Source organism: Sarcophilus harrisii, chromosome 6 (assembly GCF_902635505.1).
Source record: "Sarcophilus harrisii chromosome 6, mSarHar1.11, whole genome shotgun sequence".
NCBI lineage: Eukaryota > Metazoa > Chordata > Mammalia > Dasyuromorphia > Dasyuridae > Sarcophilus > Sarcophilus harrisii.
The window spans coordinates 80,090,945-80,113,122 of record NC_045431.1 but is presented as its reverse complement, the minus strand read 5'-3'; the positions used below and the strand labels follow the sequence as shown (position 1 = coordinate 80,113,122).

The 22,178-nt window shown below is 36.6% G+C and overlaps 1 protein-coding gene across 2 annotated transcripts in view; it reads right to left on the bottom strand.

The window, feature by feature from the left end:
- LOC100932208 overlaps positions 1 to 21,395 on the bottom strand; it is a 131,358-nt gene extending 109,963 nt beyond the window's left edge. The window contains exons 1-3 of one of the 2 annotated variants that reach the window (XM_023505919.2): positions 20,918 to 21,395; positions 7,470 to 7,570; positions 5,628 to 5,697 (exon numbers count right to left, since the gene is read on the bottom strand). In XM_023505919.2, coding sequence (XP_023361687.1) covers positions 5,628 to 5,697; positions 7,470 to 7,570; positions 20,918 to 21,182 — 436 coding nt within the window. In that variant the 5' untranslated portion in view covers positions 21,183 to 21,395. The remainder of the gene's footprint in view (positions 1 to 5,627; positions 5,698 to 7,469; positions 7,571 to 20,917) is intronic. The other variant, XM_023505918.2, reaches the window with a different exon arrangement.
- Between the last annotated feature and the right edge of the window lie 783 nt (positions 21,396 to 22,178).

Sequence of the window (22,178 nt, the reverse complement as noted above, 5' to 3'; positions counted from 1 at the left end):
TGGGCACAGATAGGAACCTGGAAGGGAAGCAAATGAGGAAGGAAAACCCTTTTGTTCAGGGAAGTAAAAACTCTAGAATTCAGGGACTGATGTCTCAATTCACTCAGGAACATCTTTGAATTAAACTTATTCTCAGCTAATGGCTTGTCTATTGGTCCACATCATTCTCTGAGGGAAAGGGGGAGGGCAAATCTTCTCTTCTAGACTTGAATTAGCATTTACAGGTTTTTTTCAATTTACAGTCACCACAGCTGCTGAGCCACAACTAAATGTCCATAAAAAGAAAAAAAGTCAAAATTTCTACATTTCTAATTCCTCTTTCCACCTTGCTTCCAAGTATCTGTGGACACATGGTACTGTTGTTTGTTTTGTCTGTTGCATCTTTTCCCTATTATGTCCTTGTAAAGTTTAAAAGGTCCAAAGAACCACCAGAAATCCAATAGCTAAAGTCTATAATGGAGTCTACTGGTTACCAAGTCAATCCATTCCAGTAAGAATACAGTTCTGAGGAGCACTGGCTTGACACTCAGTAAGTCAATCCAGTGGTCAAGACATCACGTACTAATGATCCTCATCCATTGATTAGACCTTATAATTAAATTTGGTTTTCCTTCAAAATACAGCTTAAATACCACTTCCTACCTAGTTCTCCCCACCTCACCCCCTAATATCCAGATATGTGCGATCTTTCTCTCTGTTCTCTTTATTCTACATATACTTTAGATGTTGTACCTACTTCCCTAGACCCTTTTTCTTCATAAAATGTAAGCTCCTTGAGGGCAAGAACCATTTTGTTTTTGATTTGGTATCCTTAGGATCCAGTTCCAGCACATCCCCTGAGCATAGTAAGGCACTTAATAAATGTTTGTTAAACTGAAATGGGAAATCCACCCATCTATCCATCTATCCATCCATATCTCTATCTATCTATCTATCTATGTATGTATGTATCCGTCTGTCTGTCTGCTTTCTACCCATCCATCTATCTCTGTCTGTCTATCTATCCATCCATCTATCTGTCCATCCATCATCTATCTATCTATCTATTAATCTATCTATCCATCCACCTGTCTATCTTTCCATCCATCTGTCTGTCTATCTATCTATCTATCTATCCGTCTGTCTATCCATCCATTCATCTATCTATTTGTCTGTCCATCCATCCGTCCATCCATCCATCTATCTATCTATCCATCCATCCATCCATCCATTTATCTGTCTGTCTATCTATATCTATATCTATAGGTAGGCATAAATATGTAGATCTACATATATCTATAAATATATGCCAGTAAGGCACTTAATAAATGTTCGTTAAACTGAAACACAAAACTCGTATCTATCTGTCTATATCTACCTGTAGATCTATCTAGATCTATATATCTATCTATACATAGATATGGATATAGATATAGAAATAAGCCAGTAAGATATTAATAAATGTTTGTTAAACTGAAATGGGAAACCCATACAAATAGATAAGATAGATAGATAGATAGATAGATGAAGATATAAAGCAGTCAATCAACAAAGATTTTTAAACTGCCTGCTATGAACCAGGCATTGTACTAAGAGCAGTTATGCAAAGTAAGGCAAAAACATGGTCTCTACTCTCAGGAGCTTACCTCCTAAAGGGGAGACAGTGAACTAACAATTACATTATATATGTTTGTGTGTTTGTGTATGTGAAAAGAGGAAGAGATGGAAACATATATATGTGTGTATATATATACACATACACATGTATTTATATCTATATCTAAATCTATTTAAAGTGCCTCTGGGAGCAGAAGGTGAAATTTAAGGTAGATCTTGAAGGAAAGTAGAAGACTGACAGCAGAGATGAAGAAGGAGAACACTGGAAGTGTGTAGGTTAGCCAGTGAGAAGATATGAAGATGCAGTGGATATGTCTGAAGAACAGTGAGGAGATCAATGTTGTTAGGTCACAGAGTAAGTGGAAGAGAACAAAGCACAAGAAGACTGGAAAGGTAGGAGGTCAGGTCAGTTGCCCAAATTGACTACAAAGGACCTAGGAAGGGAGACACAATCTGCATCCAGAGAAAGAACTGATAAATAGAAATATGGATAGTATGATTCTATACACACACACAAATACACACATAATATATTTACACATACTCACAAACATACACATTTATGTCTAATGGTAGGCATCTCTATGGTATAAATTTACACATTAACTTTATCATGTATTTAAAAGGAATAGTAAATTGTACATAATAGATTTGTCATTTTTTGTGCAATCTTCTTTTTAGGAATTCTTCTAGGTTATGGTTATTATATATAAATACATGTAACATATATATGATATTTATAAATTATATATTATTATTATGCTTGTTATTTCATAAATTAAAAATAAAATAAATTTATTAATCAACAACAACAACAATAAAAAGAAAAACTAAAGATTTTGCATTTAATCCTGGAGGTAATGTGTTCACTAGTGGTTTTTGAAGTGTGTGTGTGTGTGTGTGTGTGTGTGTGTGTGTGTTATGGTACTTTAGGAAGATTAATTTGGTAGTTGAGTGGAGGATGTACTGAAGCTGGAAGGCACCTGAGGCAGGTAAGGCAACCAGCAGTCCACTGCAATAATCCAGGCATGAGGTGATAATAGTGACTATCAGAGAGGTGACTGTGTGAGTGAAGATATGACAAGCTTATAAGAGAAGCAAGACTTGGCAATAGATTTGATATATAGGGTTGTAAGTAAGAGCTGATGATGACACAGGGGTGTGGGTTATAAATGTGAGTAATTGCAAGGATATGGTACAGTCAAAAGAAACAAGGGAGTTTGGAAGAGGAGGATTTTGGGGAGGAGAGATAATGAGTTCAGTTTTAGAAATGTTGAGTTTAGATGTCTACTGGACATACAGTGGTTCAAGATATCCAACAGGCAACTGTTGATGCAAAACTAGATGGTAATTGAGCCCATGGGAGCTAATGAGACCACCAAGTAAGACTGTGCAGAGAATCAGGTGTGGTTATTCTTCAAGAACTTATTTAATTCCTTCCCAGAAACTCGCAACATTCGTATTGCAGGCTTCATGTCTTAAAGGGTTCATAAACGCTTATATTGATTTATTTAAACAGTCAACAAGCATTTATTAAGTTTTGGCACTGTGCTAAAGTTGGAGAATACAAAGACAATCAAATGGACAAATTGACAAAAAGACAAAGACAACAGATTGTAAAGAAATTACATTCTAATAGGGGAAGACAACATGTTAATAACTGGGCACAAAAGAGATGAATATGCAGAAAGGAGAAGGCAATCTAAGAGGAGAAGTCACTAGTAGCTGGGAAGACCAGTCAAGTCCTCTAGTAGAAAGTAGAATTTGAGGGAAACTAGAAGGGAAACTTCTTTGAGGGAGGGGACAGAATATTATTCTGAGAATGGGGAAAGCAAATACAAAGGCACAGAGACAGGAGATAAGAGGGTCTGTCATGCTCAAAAAACTTAAAGTAAGCCAGTGTAGACAGATTTCAGCATGCATGGAAGGGGGTCAAATTTAAGATTATTAAGGTTAAAAAGACCTCAGGGCATTCATTCTTTACTAGCTGGGATTATTCTCTTCCCCATCTAGTCTCTATGTTCTATCAGCCCTTGTTTGATGGTCTCACACCAACCTTTAGCTGAAGTGAAAGAATCATGTCCAATACTTTTTAATTATGACAAGCAAGATGGGCTAAAGTGAGAGATTCTGGGTTCAGAGAGGTGATAGACTTAACTCTAGGATCTTGTAGACTAATAGGACCGTAGGTGCAAGGAGAGGACCTGGCACAGTGTACAACTGAGTATATATTATTATTATGCTTGTTATTTCATAAATTAAAAATAAAATAAATTTATTATTCAACAACAACAACAACAAAAACACTGGATGTTTTCTATCAATACTAGTCTACTTAGCCTTTGCCTTAAGTCCTGGAGAGACATTGTGGAAGACAATGTTATTTACCCAGATCCACTGTGAGGTGATACAATAAAATAATGAGAGGACATTGATTACACGCTTCTAATCTATGTTGGTGTTGGAAACAGTCCATCACCTTAATCAGACCAGTTCAGTTCCCGCCTTCTAATATTCACTCCAACTTCCTAGACTGACTTTCCAATCCGGAATACCTGCCTTAAACTTCTTTTTCACCTACTGCTGAATCTTTTGTTAGCCGGTGACTTTTGATTTCATCTAACATGACATCCTGTTTGCTCTTTTGGATCAAGACTCAGGCCATGCTCTTTCCCTAAAAAGGTTTCCTTCCTCACAGTGTCAGCTCTTTCCTCCCAAGAGACAATGGGTTCATAATTATATAGATTTCGATACAATGCTGTAAGCTGGTGGACTCCTTGAATATGACACGATTATTTCAAACTCTAAATATGCTTGTTACAGCTGTATTACTTACAATAAACTTTAGGTATTTACAATAAACCTTAGATATTAAGTGATAAACCTTACTTTCAGCTAAGGGTAAGATGGAAAAAATTTTTAAATGTTTTATTCATATATTTTGTTGTTTGAAATACCACTGTCACTTTCTGATGCTACTGTCCATAAAGTTATTCAAGAGAACCCTCTATATTCAAGGAGTATAGAACCTTGAAATGAAAATTGAATTTCCTATAACTAGATACTATTTTGCCAACAAAAATTTCCTGGGATGTCATTATATTATCTACTCTTCAACTATGAACATATTATGATGTCGATCAGTTTCTTAAGAGACAATTCAAGATAGAGTATAAACATTTAATCTCATGAAATTTCTTTTAAAATTTTAAGTAATTTATAAAATGAATAACTATGTTGCTTAAATACCCAAACAAAAGATACATTTTACACAACTGGAAGAAAATGAAGGGAGGAAGAGACCAATGATAATGTCTCATTCTCCTTAGACTGTTCTTATATGTGTACAGTGGGTGCTAAGGGGAAGTTATCTTAACCTGGTGGTTATCTCTAGCTCTTACCATAGCAGATGGAACATAAAACATACAAAAAACTCAAAGGAATTAAAAGTCATGACTCTTGTTCAGTCAATCATCATCATCATATTTACCCAAATGCCCAATAGGCACTAAGTGCCTTTAGAGATATTTTATAGTATTAAAAGAAAAGAAATACTTTAAATTTATTTACATATGCATCCATAAATGTCTAAATTTCAATTAATAGGGGCAGCTAGGTGGCGCAGTGGTTAGAGCATCAGTTCTGAAGTCAGGAAGACCTGAGTTCAAATCTGATCTCAGGCACTTAACATTTCCTAGCTGTGTGACCCTGGACAAGTTACTTAACCCCAATTGCCTTAGCAAAAAAAAAAAAAAATCAATTAATATTTAAAATGATATATACCACTTTAAAATATAACATTAAAATGCTTTATATTAGGGCTTTTTAGATTTTTTCCACTCATGGTCCATTTTCGCCTGAGAAATTTTTACAAGACCCCAGGTATATAGGTATATAAAATGGGTATACAAATAAAACATTTATTGATAATAAATTATAATTTCATGACACCCACATTCAGTTATGAGATCCTTATGGGGTCATGAACTACAAGCTGGACTTTATGCAAGAAGTACTTTTTTTTAGATTACCTTTTTTATGAATATCTTTAATATATGGAGCCATTGCAGTCTGGACAAAATCAGGAACATAACCCAAATCCTGAAATATGAAAGGATAGATTACTTATTATAAGAATTGTCTGACATAAAGATTTGTTATACAAACACAATACAATAGATTTACCTCTTTAAGCTAATTCGTAAGGCTACTTTAAACATGAAACAAAAGTCAATGTCAGAAATCAACTACTTATAAAGTGAGTATTTAAATCAAATTAAATATCTGTTAGTACGAATATAATTCATAAAGTCAAGGCAACTTGGAAGATAGAATCAAACGGAAAATAAAGATAATTATTAAAACAAAAATTAAGTATTCAATTTATAATTTCTATTAGAATATTCAAGTCCAAAACTGTGGCAAAAATAAAAATCCTATAACAGCTTTTATTCCTAGGATTCTTGGCAAAGTTTTAGCTAATTGCATAAAGGATATAGGCCAGACAAATTCAGTCAGCCAGTCAGCCAATGAATTTTATCAAGAATGACTGTGAGCCTGGCACTGTGCTAAGTACAGAGAAGATAAATAAAAGGAAAACACTTTCTCTTCTCTAATGGAACTCACATTTGGATGGGGGAAAGTTTAGGCAAATATCTATGTACACATGTACACATATATGTATATACACACACAAATGTATATAGTGTGAGGGAAAGATCATCTGAGAAAGGAGGCACTGGCAGAAAAGGGATTAGGGAGAAAAGGTCTCTGTTTCCACAGAAAGTAAAGCTTGACCTGAGTTTGGAAGGAAGTCAAGAAAGACAGGGTTTAGAGATGACAAGAATGGGAGGCAGATATTATCGATGATTGGAGTTGGAAGATGGAGAGATCTGAGTGAGGAATAAAAGTGAACCACTATATCTGGATTGTAAAGTGATGGAGGGAAATAAAATATAAGAAGCTAGAACCATAGAAAGGGGTCAGGCTGTGAGGGGGTTAAATGCCAAATAAGATTTTGTGTTTGATCCTAGTGGTAACAAGTTTATAGAGGTATATATGGGGAGGAATGACATGTACAGAAAAAGTACTTCAGGAAAAACAATTAAAAGGCAAAAATTAAAAGGAAAAACAATTAAAATTAAAATTGTAGTCCAAGTGAGAGGTAATAAGATATTAGGGTAATAGTTGGAGAGAAAGTAGATAGAAAGGACAGAAAGGGATAGATAAGACACATGAAAGCAGAAATGACAAGATTTGACATTAGATTGGATATGGGGGATGAGTACAAGTGGGGAGTTAGGGATGACATCAATTTTGTAAATCTGGGTGACTAGGAAAAGGATGGTTTACTTGAAAGTTATAGGCAAGTTAGGAATAGAGGAGGACTTGGGGAGGAGAGCAGGGGAATGTCCAGTCTGAGATGTTCAGAATATACCTGATAATGTAGGACTACAACTCAGAAGAGAGATCAGGACTGAATCGCTAACTTTATATAGGGATGGTAGTAGAATCCATAGAAATTGATGAGCTAAAATGAGGAAGGATGAGAGACAGGATACAAAAATATTTAAAATTCTGATCTAACTTTATGTAATAGATAATTTCTTGAACAAATTGATTTTAAATCACATGATCTTTAGGAGTCCTGTTGAAAGGATACTTATAGTTAGTGTATTCCCCTGGAAAATCAATAAATACCCTTTAATCTGCTTCATAATATCAAACTAATGTAAGTATGTTCAAATTACGGCCTCTCTTGAAGCAAGGACTATATTTCCCATATCCCTCCCGCCAAATTTTCTCTTATTTGTTGTCCTTTGTAGTAGTTTGGATGTTTTGAAATTACTTACAGTAATAAATGATTAACTTACTGGAGATTTGGCCTTTGCAGCAGTTAGCAGACACATAGTTATCTCTGAGAGATAATCAAAAACCAAAAAATCCAGCTTCTCCTTATACAGCAGCTGAGGTACTAGAAGAAGAAGAAGAAAAAAGTTTAATTAACAAGATTTATGCTTAATGTAAATTAACATAGTAAACACTTATGTGTCAATAAAATTTTATAGGTTCACACAGCTAAGAAGTATCTGAGGCTGGATTAAATTCAGATCTTCTGAACTCTAGGTCTAGCATTCTTATCTAATGATCCAACTAGCTATCTTTTAAGATTTCAATTATTTTTAAAAAATTACTTACTAGGTACTTTCAAAGAACAAAGTGTCATGTTGTATGCTAAGGAGGAAACAAAATCTTCACTCTCATGGAACTTCCATTATATTAGGTTTTGATACATAAACAAAAAACTACCAAATAATAAATGAAAAGCACTGAAAAGTATTGCAAAAATTCTGTACAAGATCTGTGGACAGAAAGACTATGTCCATTATTAAGTGGAGAAGGATAAAGAAAGAATTTACATAGGAAATTTTTGAGTTCATGTGTAAGATTTCAATTGGCAAAAAGTTTAAATAGATGTTATCAAAATTGCAGATATATTTCTGAGATTTTAATTTATTGATATGATATAACTACAAAAAAATCTTGGCTACTTGAGGATGAATAGTTTCAAATATTTGTACTTCCTGAGTAAGCCCACGCTCTCTCTCTCCATAGTACAATGGGACTTTGTTATTAAGCTCTTGATATTTTGTATTTAGGACACTGTAATCTTTCAGTATTAAGCCAATACAATTTAATCAAGGAACCAGAATGAAAAGCAAATAATAATGCTGGGTCTGAATAGGAGACTAAAAAGGGAGGGGTATCTATTATTAGTGCACTTGTACTTAGGGTGATCAGTTGAGGCTCACTGCCCTCCATCTTACTTCTCAACCACCACTTGCTCTGGCCAGAGCACAACTGGGAAGCATAGATGCAGTCAAACAGACTTACACTGTAACTACAGGGACATAAATGTTAGCTCTGAAAGGACTTGTGCTTTGAGGTAATCAATCTCCTTACTGACTACTTAGCAAGGAAACAAACTCACTCAATACATTTTAAAGAAATAAATAAGCTTCTACTCTTTATTCCTTTTTCCTTTTTTAAAATAATATTTTTATATTTCTTCAAGCACATGTAAAAACAATTTTAACATATTTTTGCTCTCTTTTTTAGTTTTTAGTTTCAAATTTTATCACTCCTTTCCTCTCTCAGGCAGTAAACAATCTGATATATGTTTTATATGTGCAATCATGTAAAACGTTTCCATCTTAAGTCATTCTGTGCAAGAAGACTCAGAAAGAAACAAAGAAAGAAAGAAAGAAAAAGAAGGAAGGAAGGAAGGGAAAAAAGAATGCTTCAATATGTATTCAGGTAACATCAGTTTTTTCTCTGGAGACAGCATTTTTCATCAGGAGTCCTTTGAGATTGTCTGAAAACAGTTAAGTCATTCACCTTTTATCATACAATATTGCTATTACTCTATACAATGTTTTCCTGAATCTAGTCACAACACTTTGTATTAGCTCATTTAAGTCTTTCCACGTTTTTCTAAAACCATCCTGCTTGTCAATTCTTAAAGCACAATGATATTTCATTGCAATCATATACCACAACGTGTTCAGTCATTGCCCAGTTAGTGGGCATTCCCTTAATTTCCAATTTTTAGTGATAACAAAAAGAGATGGTGCAAATATTTTTATACAAATAGGACCTCCCAAATACATACTTTATATTTGAATCTCTTTAGTATACTGACATAATAAGGTATTGCTGGATAAAAGGGTATGCCCTGTGGATATAGTTCCAAGTTGCTCTCCAGAATGGTTTGATCACTTCACAACTCCACCTACAATACCTTAGTGTCCCAGTTTTCCCACATCTTCTGCAATATTCATCATTTTTCTTTTCTGTCATATTAGCCAAACTGATCAGCGTGAGATAGTACCTCATGATTGCTGTAATTTGCATTTCTCTAATCAATAGTGATTTAGAACAATTTGTGATCCCTTCTTCCTCTTTCTGCAGAATGTATGGGGACTCTGAGGTTCTGTCTTGGATATCCCATGAGACATGGGGGAGCTCCTCTTTCCTCTAATTCTGTCATCTATGGCAACTTCTTGTACCTGGCAGCACATGCACCTAGAAAAGCCTAACCCTGAGCCTGAGACTCAGGCTCCTGGCTGCCTCTTCTACTTTAGCTTTCTTTCCCTGAGCATAGATGACTAAATTCCAACATAAAAGAAATGTTTAAGACCTGGGATAGTCAGATGGAGCAGTGGACACAGCACTGGTCCTGAAATCAGGAGGACCTGAGTTTGAATCCAGCCTCAGACACATAACACTTCCTAAGCTGTGTGATCCTGGGTAAGTCACTTAACCCCATTGTCTTGCCACATAAAAAAGTACAATTAGTGCATTTGTACTTGAGGCTCATTGTCCTCCATCTTATCTCCTCCTCAGAATTTGAAACTAAAAACTAAAAAAAAAGGAAAACAAAAATATGTTAAAATTGTCTTTACATGTGATTCGGGGAAAATAATATATTGTTTTTTTTAAAAAGGAAGAAGGAATAAAGAGTAGAAGCTTATTTATCCCTTTAAAATCTATGAGTGGGCTTCTCTCCCTGCTAAGTAGTCAGTAAAGAGATAGATCACTTCAAAGCACAAATCCTTTCAGTGCTATTACACATGCCCCTATAGTTATTAGGTAAGTCTGTATGGCTGCATCTGTGTTTACCAGTTGTGCTCTGGCCAGAGCAAGTGGTGGTTGGGACAGGGAAGGAGGCAAGATGGAGGACAGAGAGCTTCAACTGTACAATTGCAAGGAAGAAAGGAAGGAAGGAGGGGAGGAAGGAAGGAAAGAAAGAAAGAAAGAAAGAAAGAAAGAAAGAAAGAAAGAAAGAAAGAAAGAAAGAAAGAAAGAAAGAAAGAAAGAAAGAAAGAAAGAAAAGAAAGAAAGAAAGAAAGAAAGAAAAGAAGGAAGAAAGGAAGGAAGGAAGGAAGGAAGGAAGGAAGAAAGGAAGGAAGGAAGGAAGGAAGGAAGGAAGGAAGGAAGGAAGGAAGGAAAGGAGGGAAGAGGAAGGAGGGAAGGAAGGAGGGGAGGAAGGAAGGAAAGAAAGAAAGAAAGAAAGAAGGAAGGAAAGGAGGGAAGAGGAAGGAGGGAAGGAAGGAAGGAAAGAAGGAAGGAAGGAAGGAAGGAAGGAAGGAAGGAAGGAAGGAAGGAAGGAAGGAAAGAGGGAAGTAAGGAATACTTTTGGATTTTAGGGATGTATAGGATTCTTTAGTTGATGCCAACTGTATTACAGGTAATGGTCCTTAAGTAGAATTATAACAATACAGGAAAATTCTGACAGAGAGATGAGCTCAAGCCTTGGCTTGATTTTCCAGAAATCATAGATCTTAAGGTAAATATCTAAGTAGTCAAGAGTAAAGGTGAGATAACTATCCCAGAGTCCCAGTAAAAGTGCCATTTTAAAATATTAAGTATAAGAAAATCTATTGTGAGCTATGGATATATCATGTTTGTAGTCTTTGTCAATTTACATTTATGAGAATTCTATATTTTAAATTTAAATTTGGAGGAAATAGTTATCTTAAATCTGACTAATAATGTATATTGAAAACCCTTCTAGAAAGGCTTCAAATTCCTTTTGGGAAGGCTCTATTTGTGAGCTTAACATCATCATCTTCATTATTTAAATAGCCTTTTAAGGTTTTTTAACCTATATTTCATTTGGTATAAGAACTTGTAAGAACTGTAAGAAAGTGTATTATTATCCCCATCTTATAGAAAAGAAAACTAAGGCAGATAGAGATTTAACTGGCTTGCCCAAGGCCATACAACTAAGAATTGCCAGAGACTAAATTTGAATTTAGATCTCCCTTACTTTGGGTCCAACACTCCTCCATAAAGTCACCTTTTAAGATTTAAATAATTTTTCCTAGGGTTCAGAGGGTGGAGCATAAAGATCTAGAAACAATGAGAAAAAGAGCCTGCCCCCCATTTAAAAGCCAGGGTCCCACAGGTCTGACCCCAAAGTCAGAGTTGGGGCCTCTTAATGTGAGAGGGAACTCCAAAACCACTCCTGGGACTTAGCAAGTCCATAAACTATTTTAGAATTTTCTTATTCACAAGATCATAAAAATAAATTCTCTGAAGAGGCAATACTGTTGAAAACTCAAATTTTATGGTAGCAACATAATACATCATTTGTTGCTAACTCACAGTTTGTGTAGTTTTCCTTACTGTTTCATTCAATTCCATTCAATTGATTTATTAAGTGCCTACTACTTACTACTAAGTACTACTATGTGCAAAATACTCTGCCAGGAAGAAATGTACAAAGATAAGACCCAAAATAATCCTTGTTCTAAAGGAGTTATAGATCCTATTGTTGGGGATACACAGGTAAATAAATGCACAATATATACCAAGTAAAACAAATGGGTTCATGAAAGAGATTAAGCTACCAAGGGGAGGATGGGCTTTGTCTGTCATAGAAGGAAATATCTGTTGTAAAAGTGGAAACGAGAAGTATATTATTCCAGTAGATTTTTTGTGTATGAGGAAGATGCCAGTAAAACAGTTCAAATGGAAAGTGGATTGCTGCAATAGCTACAGAAAGCCTGCCATCCAACCACATTGTGGAATATGAAAACCTGATGAGATAAGAGGATGGGGAGAACAGCCATCCCTTTCAAAGTTTCCAGTTTGATTTCTCTTTCTCAAAATGAAGTTTTTTCCCTAGCTTCCTCAAAATGAAAAAATGAAAAATCCCATTCAATATCAACACCAAATGTACAAAATCTGAAATTTTTTAAAAGATTATACCCCCTCTCAATAGTCATGAGATTAATTTCAAAATATGTTCCCTTAATTTCTTCTTCATTTCATCACTTACGCAATATTGAATTTGGATTTTATACATTTTTACAGTAACATGGCTAGATTTCTTAAACTATAAATTTTTAATTAGCTTCAAACATGTTTTAAAGTGAAGAAAAATCCAGTACCTATTATAAATGTTTTACATGTATTTCAAAGGTTATAAAATATTTAGGAATCCATTGCATATCAAAATCTTCTGTAAAATTGATGATCAAATGCAGAGTTCATTGTATTCTATTAATACTGCAACATTTTCCACAAGATTTTCTTTTTCTCACTCACTACAAAGACAATTGGGGACTCTATCAACAACAACAATCCAAAAATGTGGATGTAATTTGCTTTATCAAATAAACTCATGAACAACAAAAAATGAAGAAAAATCCTGTTTTAAATTTAAACATAGGATTCTCGGATAGATAAATATGTTCTCCTTCCTCCAAGAGATTTAGGAATGTTAAGACAGCTGGCACTCAGCTGTGATTTCATATTAGCATTTCATGAAACTTTGTCCATTAATTGCTAATAAAAGCAATCCTCCTAGCTGCATTGAAAACACAAACTTTTCATCAGAGATATAGAGGGAGGACAAGTTTAATTTGGGATTTTATCCCAATGTGGTTAATAAAAGGCACCAACTAAGTGGAGCCTTAGCTCTTAGACCCATGAACTCAGGAAAGGTACAAGTAGATCTATCAAAGATCATGGGAATAGTAGAGAAATGCATGAAAACAAGAGAGGAGACAAATGAACATCAGAAAAATCAGAGCAAAGCCGACTTTGTGGCTGATGGATCACTTAATCCCTATTAGAGGCAACTCAAAATGGAGATTTAAACTGCACTGCTAATTAAGGAGGATATTTTTGTATTTTTAAGTGTATCAAATTATAAAAGATTTTTCATCTTTTTTGTTACAGAATGTTTCAATTGTCCTGAAGCTGAATGATTAGCATCAAAGCTAAACTTAAGGGAAATATTTGGACCAAATGATTTCTTATTCAACCATGAAAAGATTTTAAACAAAAAACAAAGATCGTCTACTCCTGTAAAGGACTAGTTTTTATCCTTATGTCTGTGAAAGGTGAAGAATCCAGCATCCAGACATGAGATTTAGCTAAGGGGACCAGAAAATTGTGCCAGAGACTTTGCGTCAGTACTGTGTCCCTAAAGGGAGGTCTTCCTGCTACTTCAGATTCTGGAAGTTTATGCCAAAAGCACTATAAACTTTGGTAGATATTCAAGTACTAAAGCAAGAACAGACTGAGTTTGAAAAACAGCCTATTGCTAGAATTTTGTCCACTTGGTGATGAAATTTTTTGGGCATTCTAGAAGATAAAAACATGACACATCAGCAGTCTTGTGTAGTCCTTTCTCTATTTCCAAAGTGGCAAAAAGGCACCAAGATATGACATATTTCTTACCTTTTCTACAAACATAAAATTAATTGTTTGCATTCTTATCATGTGAGCTTCATCTAATAACCAAGACATGGGCAAATTACTGGATAAATTTAACCACATCCAAAATGTTATTCTCATTTAAAAAATGAAACTAGATATTTTTTAAAAAGTGAAGTTTAATAGGAAATTGCCTAACAAGTTCTCCTCAGAAAAGAAAATAAAGGAGTTGGCCAAAGGCAAGAAAATCTATCATTTCACAAGATTCTACTTGATCACTGTCTCTGAAAGCTACTATATATAAGACGTTAGGGAAGACACTTAATTTTCTTGGGACCTCAATTATCTCATCTGTAAATTGATTAGATATAGCCTTATATACCTCCTTATATAGATCCATTATAGCTCTAATGCTTTGATCCAAATAATTATATTTTGTATTTGTGAGTTTATACTTACAACTGATTACTGGTCAAATAATTTTCAGTTTGTATACCAAAACATGTTGCAGAAGAAAAATAATCCTTCAAATAGAGTTTATATATATATATATATATATATATATATATATGTGTATACATACACACATATATGTATAATATACATATATATTTTATGCTACAGATAATATTCTATAATATATATGGATTATGCATATCTATATCCACAGTAAGGTAAGTTGATCTAAGAAAATAATAATTACTTTAACTACAGTGAGATAAATAGAAAAAATAACCAATAAAAAATCCAAAGTGAAAGCTGTATTTTTAAAACTATTATTCTTGAGTTTTGTTTTTTGTTTTTTTTGGTCTGTGTTTTCTTTTGCAACATGACCAACATGGAAAAGTTTTGCAAAACTGCACATTTTTGATTTGTATCAAATTGCTTGCCTTCATAAAAAAGGGCTATAGATGGAATAAGAAAATTTGGAACTCAAAATTTTAAAAATGTTAAACATGTAATTGAGAAAAAAATAAAATTTGAAATTTAAAAAGTGAATGCTACAAAATTATGGAACAAGGAAGGTATGCTCTGAAGCAAGATATGAGAAAATACTCTTACTCCATTTACTCTTTCCAAAAGTGGGAGATCCACAAGTGTGTCACACTGCACATATTTTCAGACTTTTTTTCAATGTATTGATCAGTTCTTTTTCCTCTTCTTTAAAAAATTCTATTTGTTAAACAAAGTAGCTTTCTGGAAAGAAAAATGGAGGGGAAGAATACTGGGGAAAATTATAATGATGCAAAAAAATACATCAATTAAACTTAAATTTTTTTAATAAGATTCTATGGCAGATGTTCCCACAGAAGAAGCTCTGTTCAGCAATTTGCTGAGGATCAACAGCAAAGTAAGATCATTTAGATGTTTGTATGGATGGGTAAAGCAGAAGACAAGGAAAAATTATCAACCAAAACAGAGGGATTCAGCAGAAAGAACTTTTTGAGCAGGAGATTCCATAAGTCATCATACACTAAGAGGATTTGATGAATGTTTAGCCTAGAGAAAGTTTAGGGTAGATATGATATTTATTTTCAAAGTACACAGTCCAAGCCTTATAAAAACCATACTCTCTCCAGAGTTAGAGGGTTTAAGAGTCAAATCCTGGCTATGTGTTTTTGGCTAAATTTTCTCCTCTGGGTTTCGGTTTTGTTATTTCTCAAATGAGGAGGTTGAACCTACATGATCTCAAGATTTCTTCCTCCTCCCAATGTACCATGGTAAGTATTTGGTGGTTTCCATGGAAATGCTACTTTTAACCTTACTTCATAGTACAAAGGTTTTTGCTTCATAAAACTGAGAAGGAAGATCTTTACTGAGGCTGAAGTCTTCCTGTTCCCATTTGCTTCAGGCCAAGGATGCTCCACAATGCAGATGGCCAAAGACATGAAAGGATCCTATATTTTTTTGTTAGGGATAGGAGGCAAAGGAACTAATTTTATTTGAAATTCCAAACACAGCGTGACTCATGCTCTGCACCTCCCAAACAAAATTAAACAAAAACACTTGTTCTGCTTCTAGGGAACAAGAAGTGGAGCATTCTTCAGAGGTCCTTTGTATGTATCATCCCTTTTTCTTCTTAGAATATCATCCCCCTGCCCCTGAAGGTGACTGGGTTGTGAATGAATCTTAAGATAGCTCTATGTAATATGATGGGAGGGACACAGATTTGAAGGTGCAAAAGACTGAATTCTGTCATTTTATAGGTAAAGAAAATGAAGGCCAGGACACTGAGTGATTTTCCTGCAGTCATACAGGTAGTAAATAGCATACTCAGTATCAACAGGATTTTGAGATCCTTCATCATCTTGGTTTCCATTTTCTGGCTACTTTCTAGCATGTCAATGTTCTTCCTTAAATGTGGCACCTAGAACTGAACAAGGGGACAGCTAAATGGATCAGTGGAGAGAATGACAAGACTGAAGTCAGGAGGACCTGAATTAAAAAACAGTCTCAGATACTTCCTAGCTGTGTGATCCTAGGGAAGTCATTTAACCCTATTTACCTCAGTTTCCTCATCTGTAAAATGAGTTGGAAGAGGAAAGGACAAACCACTCCAGTATCTTTGACAAGAAAATCCTAAATGGGATCAGGAAGAGCCAGACTAAACAACAGCAAAGCAGGATATAAGATACCCTGGTATAAATGCAAAAGGAACTCTTGACTAATTCCAGTTTTAAAAAGACATGTATATAAAGTGGAAATAAAGGCAAATAGCTGAAGCTGAATCCAAAGAATATCACAGTCCAATAAGATTTTCCAGTAAACACTAAATCTCAGAAGGATTTCAGCTTGCTAGTGAAAAGTTAAACATCAAAAAAAATTAGTTATGAAGGAAGCAAGAGTAATACTGAAGAAAGGACAGAAACAATGTTTGCAGTGCATGTAAAGGACTAAAATCTTATTTTCTATCTGTTGTCTTTTCCATGGAAAATGATCTGTAGACTAAGAAGAAAAAAATAGTTGGCAAAGAGTGGAAACAATTAACAACTGAAAAAACAGCTAGGTACTGCTAGCTGGTTTTAATGAGTTCAAATTGGTATTCTCAAATGAACTAGGCAAAGATAATTTTTCAGATTTCTTTTTCATATTCCTAATGTACCTAATATTTTACAGAATCCATCAGTAAATACTTGTTACTTCATTAGGCACATGTCCATCTTTCTTGTTAGGAACCATTCCTCTCATCTATAAAGTAAATATTCCTAACTTATTTCCAGGTAGAGCTCTTCTCTCAGTTGTCAATGGATTCACAGCTAAATGTTTAATTGCTCTTGATCCTCCCCTTCCTCCACCTCCAATCTCCTCTTCGAATCACAGAATGTTAAATCCTGAAGGAACTTTAGATCTGAGCTAGTTTTCTGGTGGGTAGAATTTGGGATCTAGTATTTTTGATGCTAATGATCAGACTATGTAGACTCACAGAATGACAGTTGGAACTGACATCTGAAATGATATAGTTCAACCCACCCTCAAACAACAATTCTTTCTATATTCTATCTTGCAAATAGTCAACCAGCCTTTGCTTAAACACTTTTAATGAAGCAGAATATGTATCTCCTAAAGTAGTACAGTCCTAAAGTACTGGGAAAATACTAATTATTGAGAAGTTATTTATCTTAAATTTCTACATATTGTTCATACTTCTAGACTCTGAAATTATGCAACATGTCTAATCTCCCTTCCAAATTACAGTCTTTCAAATACTATCTCTCTCATCTTCACCTACTAGTTTCTCTAGCTTCCTTCACCTCTCAGCAAAAGTACCAGAAGCTTCCAGTCCTTCTCAATCTTAGTGTCTTCCCTCTGGGACTGCATACATAGTCTCTGTACACAGTTGTTTGCATGCTGTCTCTCCCATTAGTCTGTGAGCTCCTTGAGAGGAAGGGCTGTTTTTTTGCCTTTCTTTATATCCTTGACACTTAGCATTGAGACTGGCAAATGAAAAATATTTAATGAATACTTCTTGACTTGACTAACACTCATCCTTCCTTTAATCCATGATATCTGAGCAGGGCACAGTCCAGTGGCATTATTATCTTTCTAGCCTCTATTTTAATGTATATAAGATCATATTAGCTTTTTTGGTGACTATATCTCACCATTAACTCATAATAAAGTCTACTAATCTTTCCCTTAAATATTTTTCCCACAGGAACTAGCTATGCCAGCTTCTTCTTATATTCAATAAGAGGATTTTTGAATCCTAGTTACAAGTCTTTAAATTTATCCCTATTAAATTTTACTTTATTAAATTTAGTTTAACATTATAGCTTGCTGAGATCTTTAGGGATCTTAATTCTGTTTTCTTGTGCGATAGCTTTTTCCCCAGCTTAATGTTCTCCCCAAGTTTGATGACATGTTATCTATACTTTTGTCTAAGCCACTGATAAAATATATTGAAAGGTGTAAGACAAAGACTAATCACTGGAACACTCCAATAGAAATATCTTTCCAAAAAGACAGTGATCTATTAATGACTATTCTTTGGATCTGACTTTTCAACCACTTCCAAATCCACCTGTCAATACCATCATTTAGTCTCCAGGTTCTTAATCTATAGGTTGTGACCCCTTTGGATTCTCGTAACTGAATGTGGAGGTCATGAAATTATGATTTATTATCAGTAAATATTTGATTTGTATACCTGTTTTATATATCTATACCCAGGGTCATGTAAAAATTTATCAGGCAAAAAGGGGTCACAAGTTGAAAAACTCCATCTTTTCCATAGAATACTAAAAATAACACTGTAAATAACATTCTACATTTGAATAGAGTACCTAAAGACCAAAAAGTCCTTTGGTTTAAAAGAATATATATATATATATATATATATATATATACATATATATATATATATATAATTAGGCAGAATTATGTTACAATGGCAAGAAGCAGGGAAGTTATTTGAGGGTATGATTGAAGAAGGGGCAACCATCTATCCCTATAACATACACAGCTGCTCTTCAATGCTAATTAGTAACGTTAGGAACGTTTCCTTGTCCCCAAATTATATTTCATTAATTCTTCTCATTTTACTAGAAAATCTCTATAATAAAATCAATATTCCAAGACCTAGCTTCTATAAAACACTAACTTCTTCCTTTGTCACACCCATGTGGTGATTAAGTCTGGGTTCTTGAAGACTGGCTAGTGAAGGCAGACTGTCATAAATGTACCAGGCTAGAAAATAGTCTAAGTAAAAGGTAACCAGAGAACCTGACCAGGTCAGGTTGAAAGGCTCATCACCAGAAGGGGAGCTGGCTACCCAATGAAAATTTTTAATGTTTCTGGGTTATAGCAATTTTCTAAGGCATAGATAGAAGACCTTGAGTTGAATCAGTTCTGGGCTCCAATGAAACCATAAGTCATTTGACATATTGATCTAACTTTTGTAAAAAATCATTACTATGTACAGTAACTGGACAGGTCAGGGTGATATATAGGCTATATATGTATATACTTCCTCCACTCCCTTTTGACATTTGTGTCTCTTTGTCCTTAACACTGCTTTGTTTCTTGTCATGATTTCTTTCTCTCACTGTCAAAAGAAAAAAAAAGTGCTTTAATGAAGCAATCCTGGCATTTTTATGCCAACGCTCACACTTCATGTATGTGGACATACATGAAGTTCTTACCTCAGTTCTGCTATATATGACTGTTCTGCAATAAAGGACATTCTCTCCTTTCTCTTGTTCCCTCCCCTTCCCCATCAAAGCATATGGCTTGTTCCTTTCCTTGCCAAAAAAAAAAAAAAAAAAAAAAAAAAAAAAAAAAAAGCCCCAAACAAAACAAAACACAAAAATCCCCCCACTGTGTTATAATAACACACTCTACTATTTTGAGCCTAGCATTTTTGCTGAGACTTAAAAAAAATAAAGGTAGGAAGGCACAGATCAAGTCCAGCAGAAACAGCCAGAGAGAGAAAGACAGAGACAGAGACAGAGAGAGACAGAGATAGATAGATAAACAGAGAGACACAGAGAAACAGAGAGATAAGAGAGAAATTGACAGAGACAAAGAGAGATAGAGAAAGAGGCAGCCAGAGAGACAGAGAGAGACAGAGACAGAGAGAGATCCGGTGAGACAAAGAGAAATAGAGAGAGAGACATTCAGAGACAGCCAGAGACAGCCACACAAACAGAGAGAGACAGAAAGAGACACAAAGGTAGAGACACAAAGATACAGAGACAAACCAAGAGAGACAGACACACAGACACAGACACACACACAGACACACACACACACACACACAAAGACAAATGACAGAGAAAGACAGAGAGACGGACCGAGACAGAGGAAGAGACAGGTTCAGAGAGACAGAGGCAGAGAGATACAGAGAGAGATTTCAAGAGACAGACACAGCATAGACAGGAGAGACAAAGACAAAGAGACAGATAAGCAGGGAGAGACACACGCAGAGAGAAACAGAGAGACAAAGAATCTGACAGAGCAAGACAGAGACAGAGAAACATATAGAGACTGTCAGTAAGAGAGAATTTATGTTGTTTCATCCTATTAGTCAATGGCTCCACGAGAGCAGGGATTGCCTTTCTTTGTATCCCTAGCGTTTAGCTCAGGGCTTTACAGACAGTAAAGTTTGGCTGATGCTTGCTGACCTGACAGCGGAAAGAGTAAGAGAGAAGGAAAGATTTTGGCAGGAAGACAGGGAAGTAGTAAACACGAAAACACGCCAAACAGAAAACTCAGAAACAGAGCGCATGGTCCGGAACAGGGGGAGGGAGGGAGACTCGTCTGCTCTGAGAGGAGTTGCCTAAAAGCGCGGACGCCTCGCCTAACTCCGCGTCTCGGAGAGGGGAAAGGCTAAGGCGCAGGCCGTAGGCGGAGACGAAGATGGGTGCAGGGGCTCGGCCCCGGAGGAAGGAGCCCGCGAACTTGGGCGGCCCCGTTTGGCGGGCGGCGGCCCCGCTCCGCGGGCGGCACGGCGAGTTCCGGCCCCTGCCTCTCGCCTGGCTGCATCCAGGCTTACAAGCCCCAGGCGGGGATGGGGAGCCAGGGACCGAGGCAGGGCGCAGGCAGGCCAGGAGAAAGGCAGGGGGGAGAGCCGGCGGGCTGTCCCTGTTACCTGAGGCCGCCGTGTCTCCCCAGAAAGCCGAGGCGCAGCCGATCCGCACCGTGCGGGTCCCCTCGCATCCTTTTTCTCTCCCGGGACCGCTCCCGCTGGCCCCGACCTTTGTCCCCAGCAGGCGGGACGCGGCGCAGCCCGCGGCGGGCGCCGGCAGGCGCTGGAGTCCGAGTCCGAGTCCTCTCCCGAGCCGGAACGGGAGCCAGGCAGCCGGGACTGGCCCTCGCAGCGGCAGCTGCAGCAGCCGTGTTCCGGGGCTGCTCATGGCAGCGCGGCCCTCGGCCTCCACCCAGATCCTTCCTTGAGCCGGGTGCCCAGACGCCGGAGGGCAACGGGCGCCACCGAGTTAGAAGAGGCGGGCAAATCCAGACTCCAACGAACTGGCAGCTAATTTCCTTCCCTCTTCCTCCTTCTCTGGGCTGGGTGGGGAGCGCCTCCAAACAGCTGCCCTCACCACCCCCTGCAGGCGGGCCTGGGACTGCACTGCTCGCCTCTGCCCGAGAGTGCCCCCGTTAGTGCCTGCCTAATTGTCTTCTCTCCATCTAGTCAGGTTGGCACGTGCCCTGCACCCCGGTCCCGGGCACCCGAGCTTCCAGAGTCGGGATCTTTAAGTGTTCGCCCGGCTCGCGAAACTGCCGCTTCGTCTGCTCGCTGTTACCTGGCGCTGGCTTCTTTTCCAGCCCTTAAAGTTTAACATCTGTTTCTAGTATTTGCACTTATTCGGAAAGGCTTCTTGAAAATAAGCTTTCATGAAGCCCAATAAAAGTAGAACGATAGACAGCGTCTAATGATGGGAAGAGGGAACAGGACAGTGGAGGCTCAATCACCTTGATTACACGAGCCATTTCTCTGATTAACTATAACGGGAAAATTTTTTTTTCTGCCAAGAAATTGAATATTTGAATATTTATAGCATCATTCACGATTCATACAAAATAATCAACTTAAAAATTAGCCTGCTATATTTGGTCAAACGTTTAATTAACTCTCTCCTAAAGGGATGGCTGGAACTGTGGTTGCCTTGGCAGGGTCAGATCAAACGATTTCCAAGACTTTGTAGGGCTTGAGGAGCAGATGTTCCCCACCACTATATACCATAAATACTTTCTTTTGTACTATAAAGAGGGCAAGGTTCAAGATCTAAAATCTACCTTTTTCTTTTTTCTTTCCTCTTCTTCCTTCTACATCTCCCTCAAACTGTGTCTGTTTTAATTCTGCGTAATGTCTGGGCTAGCTTTCTGGAGGTCCTCCGGAAGGGCTT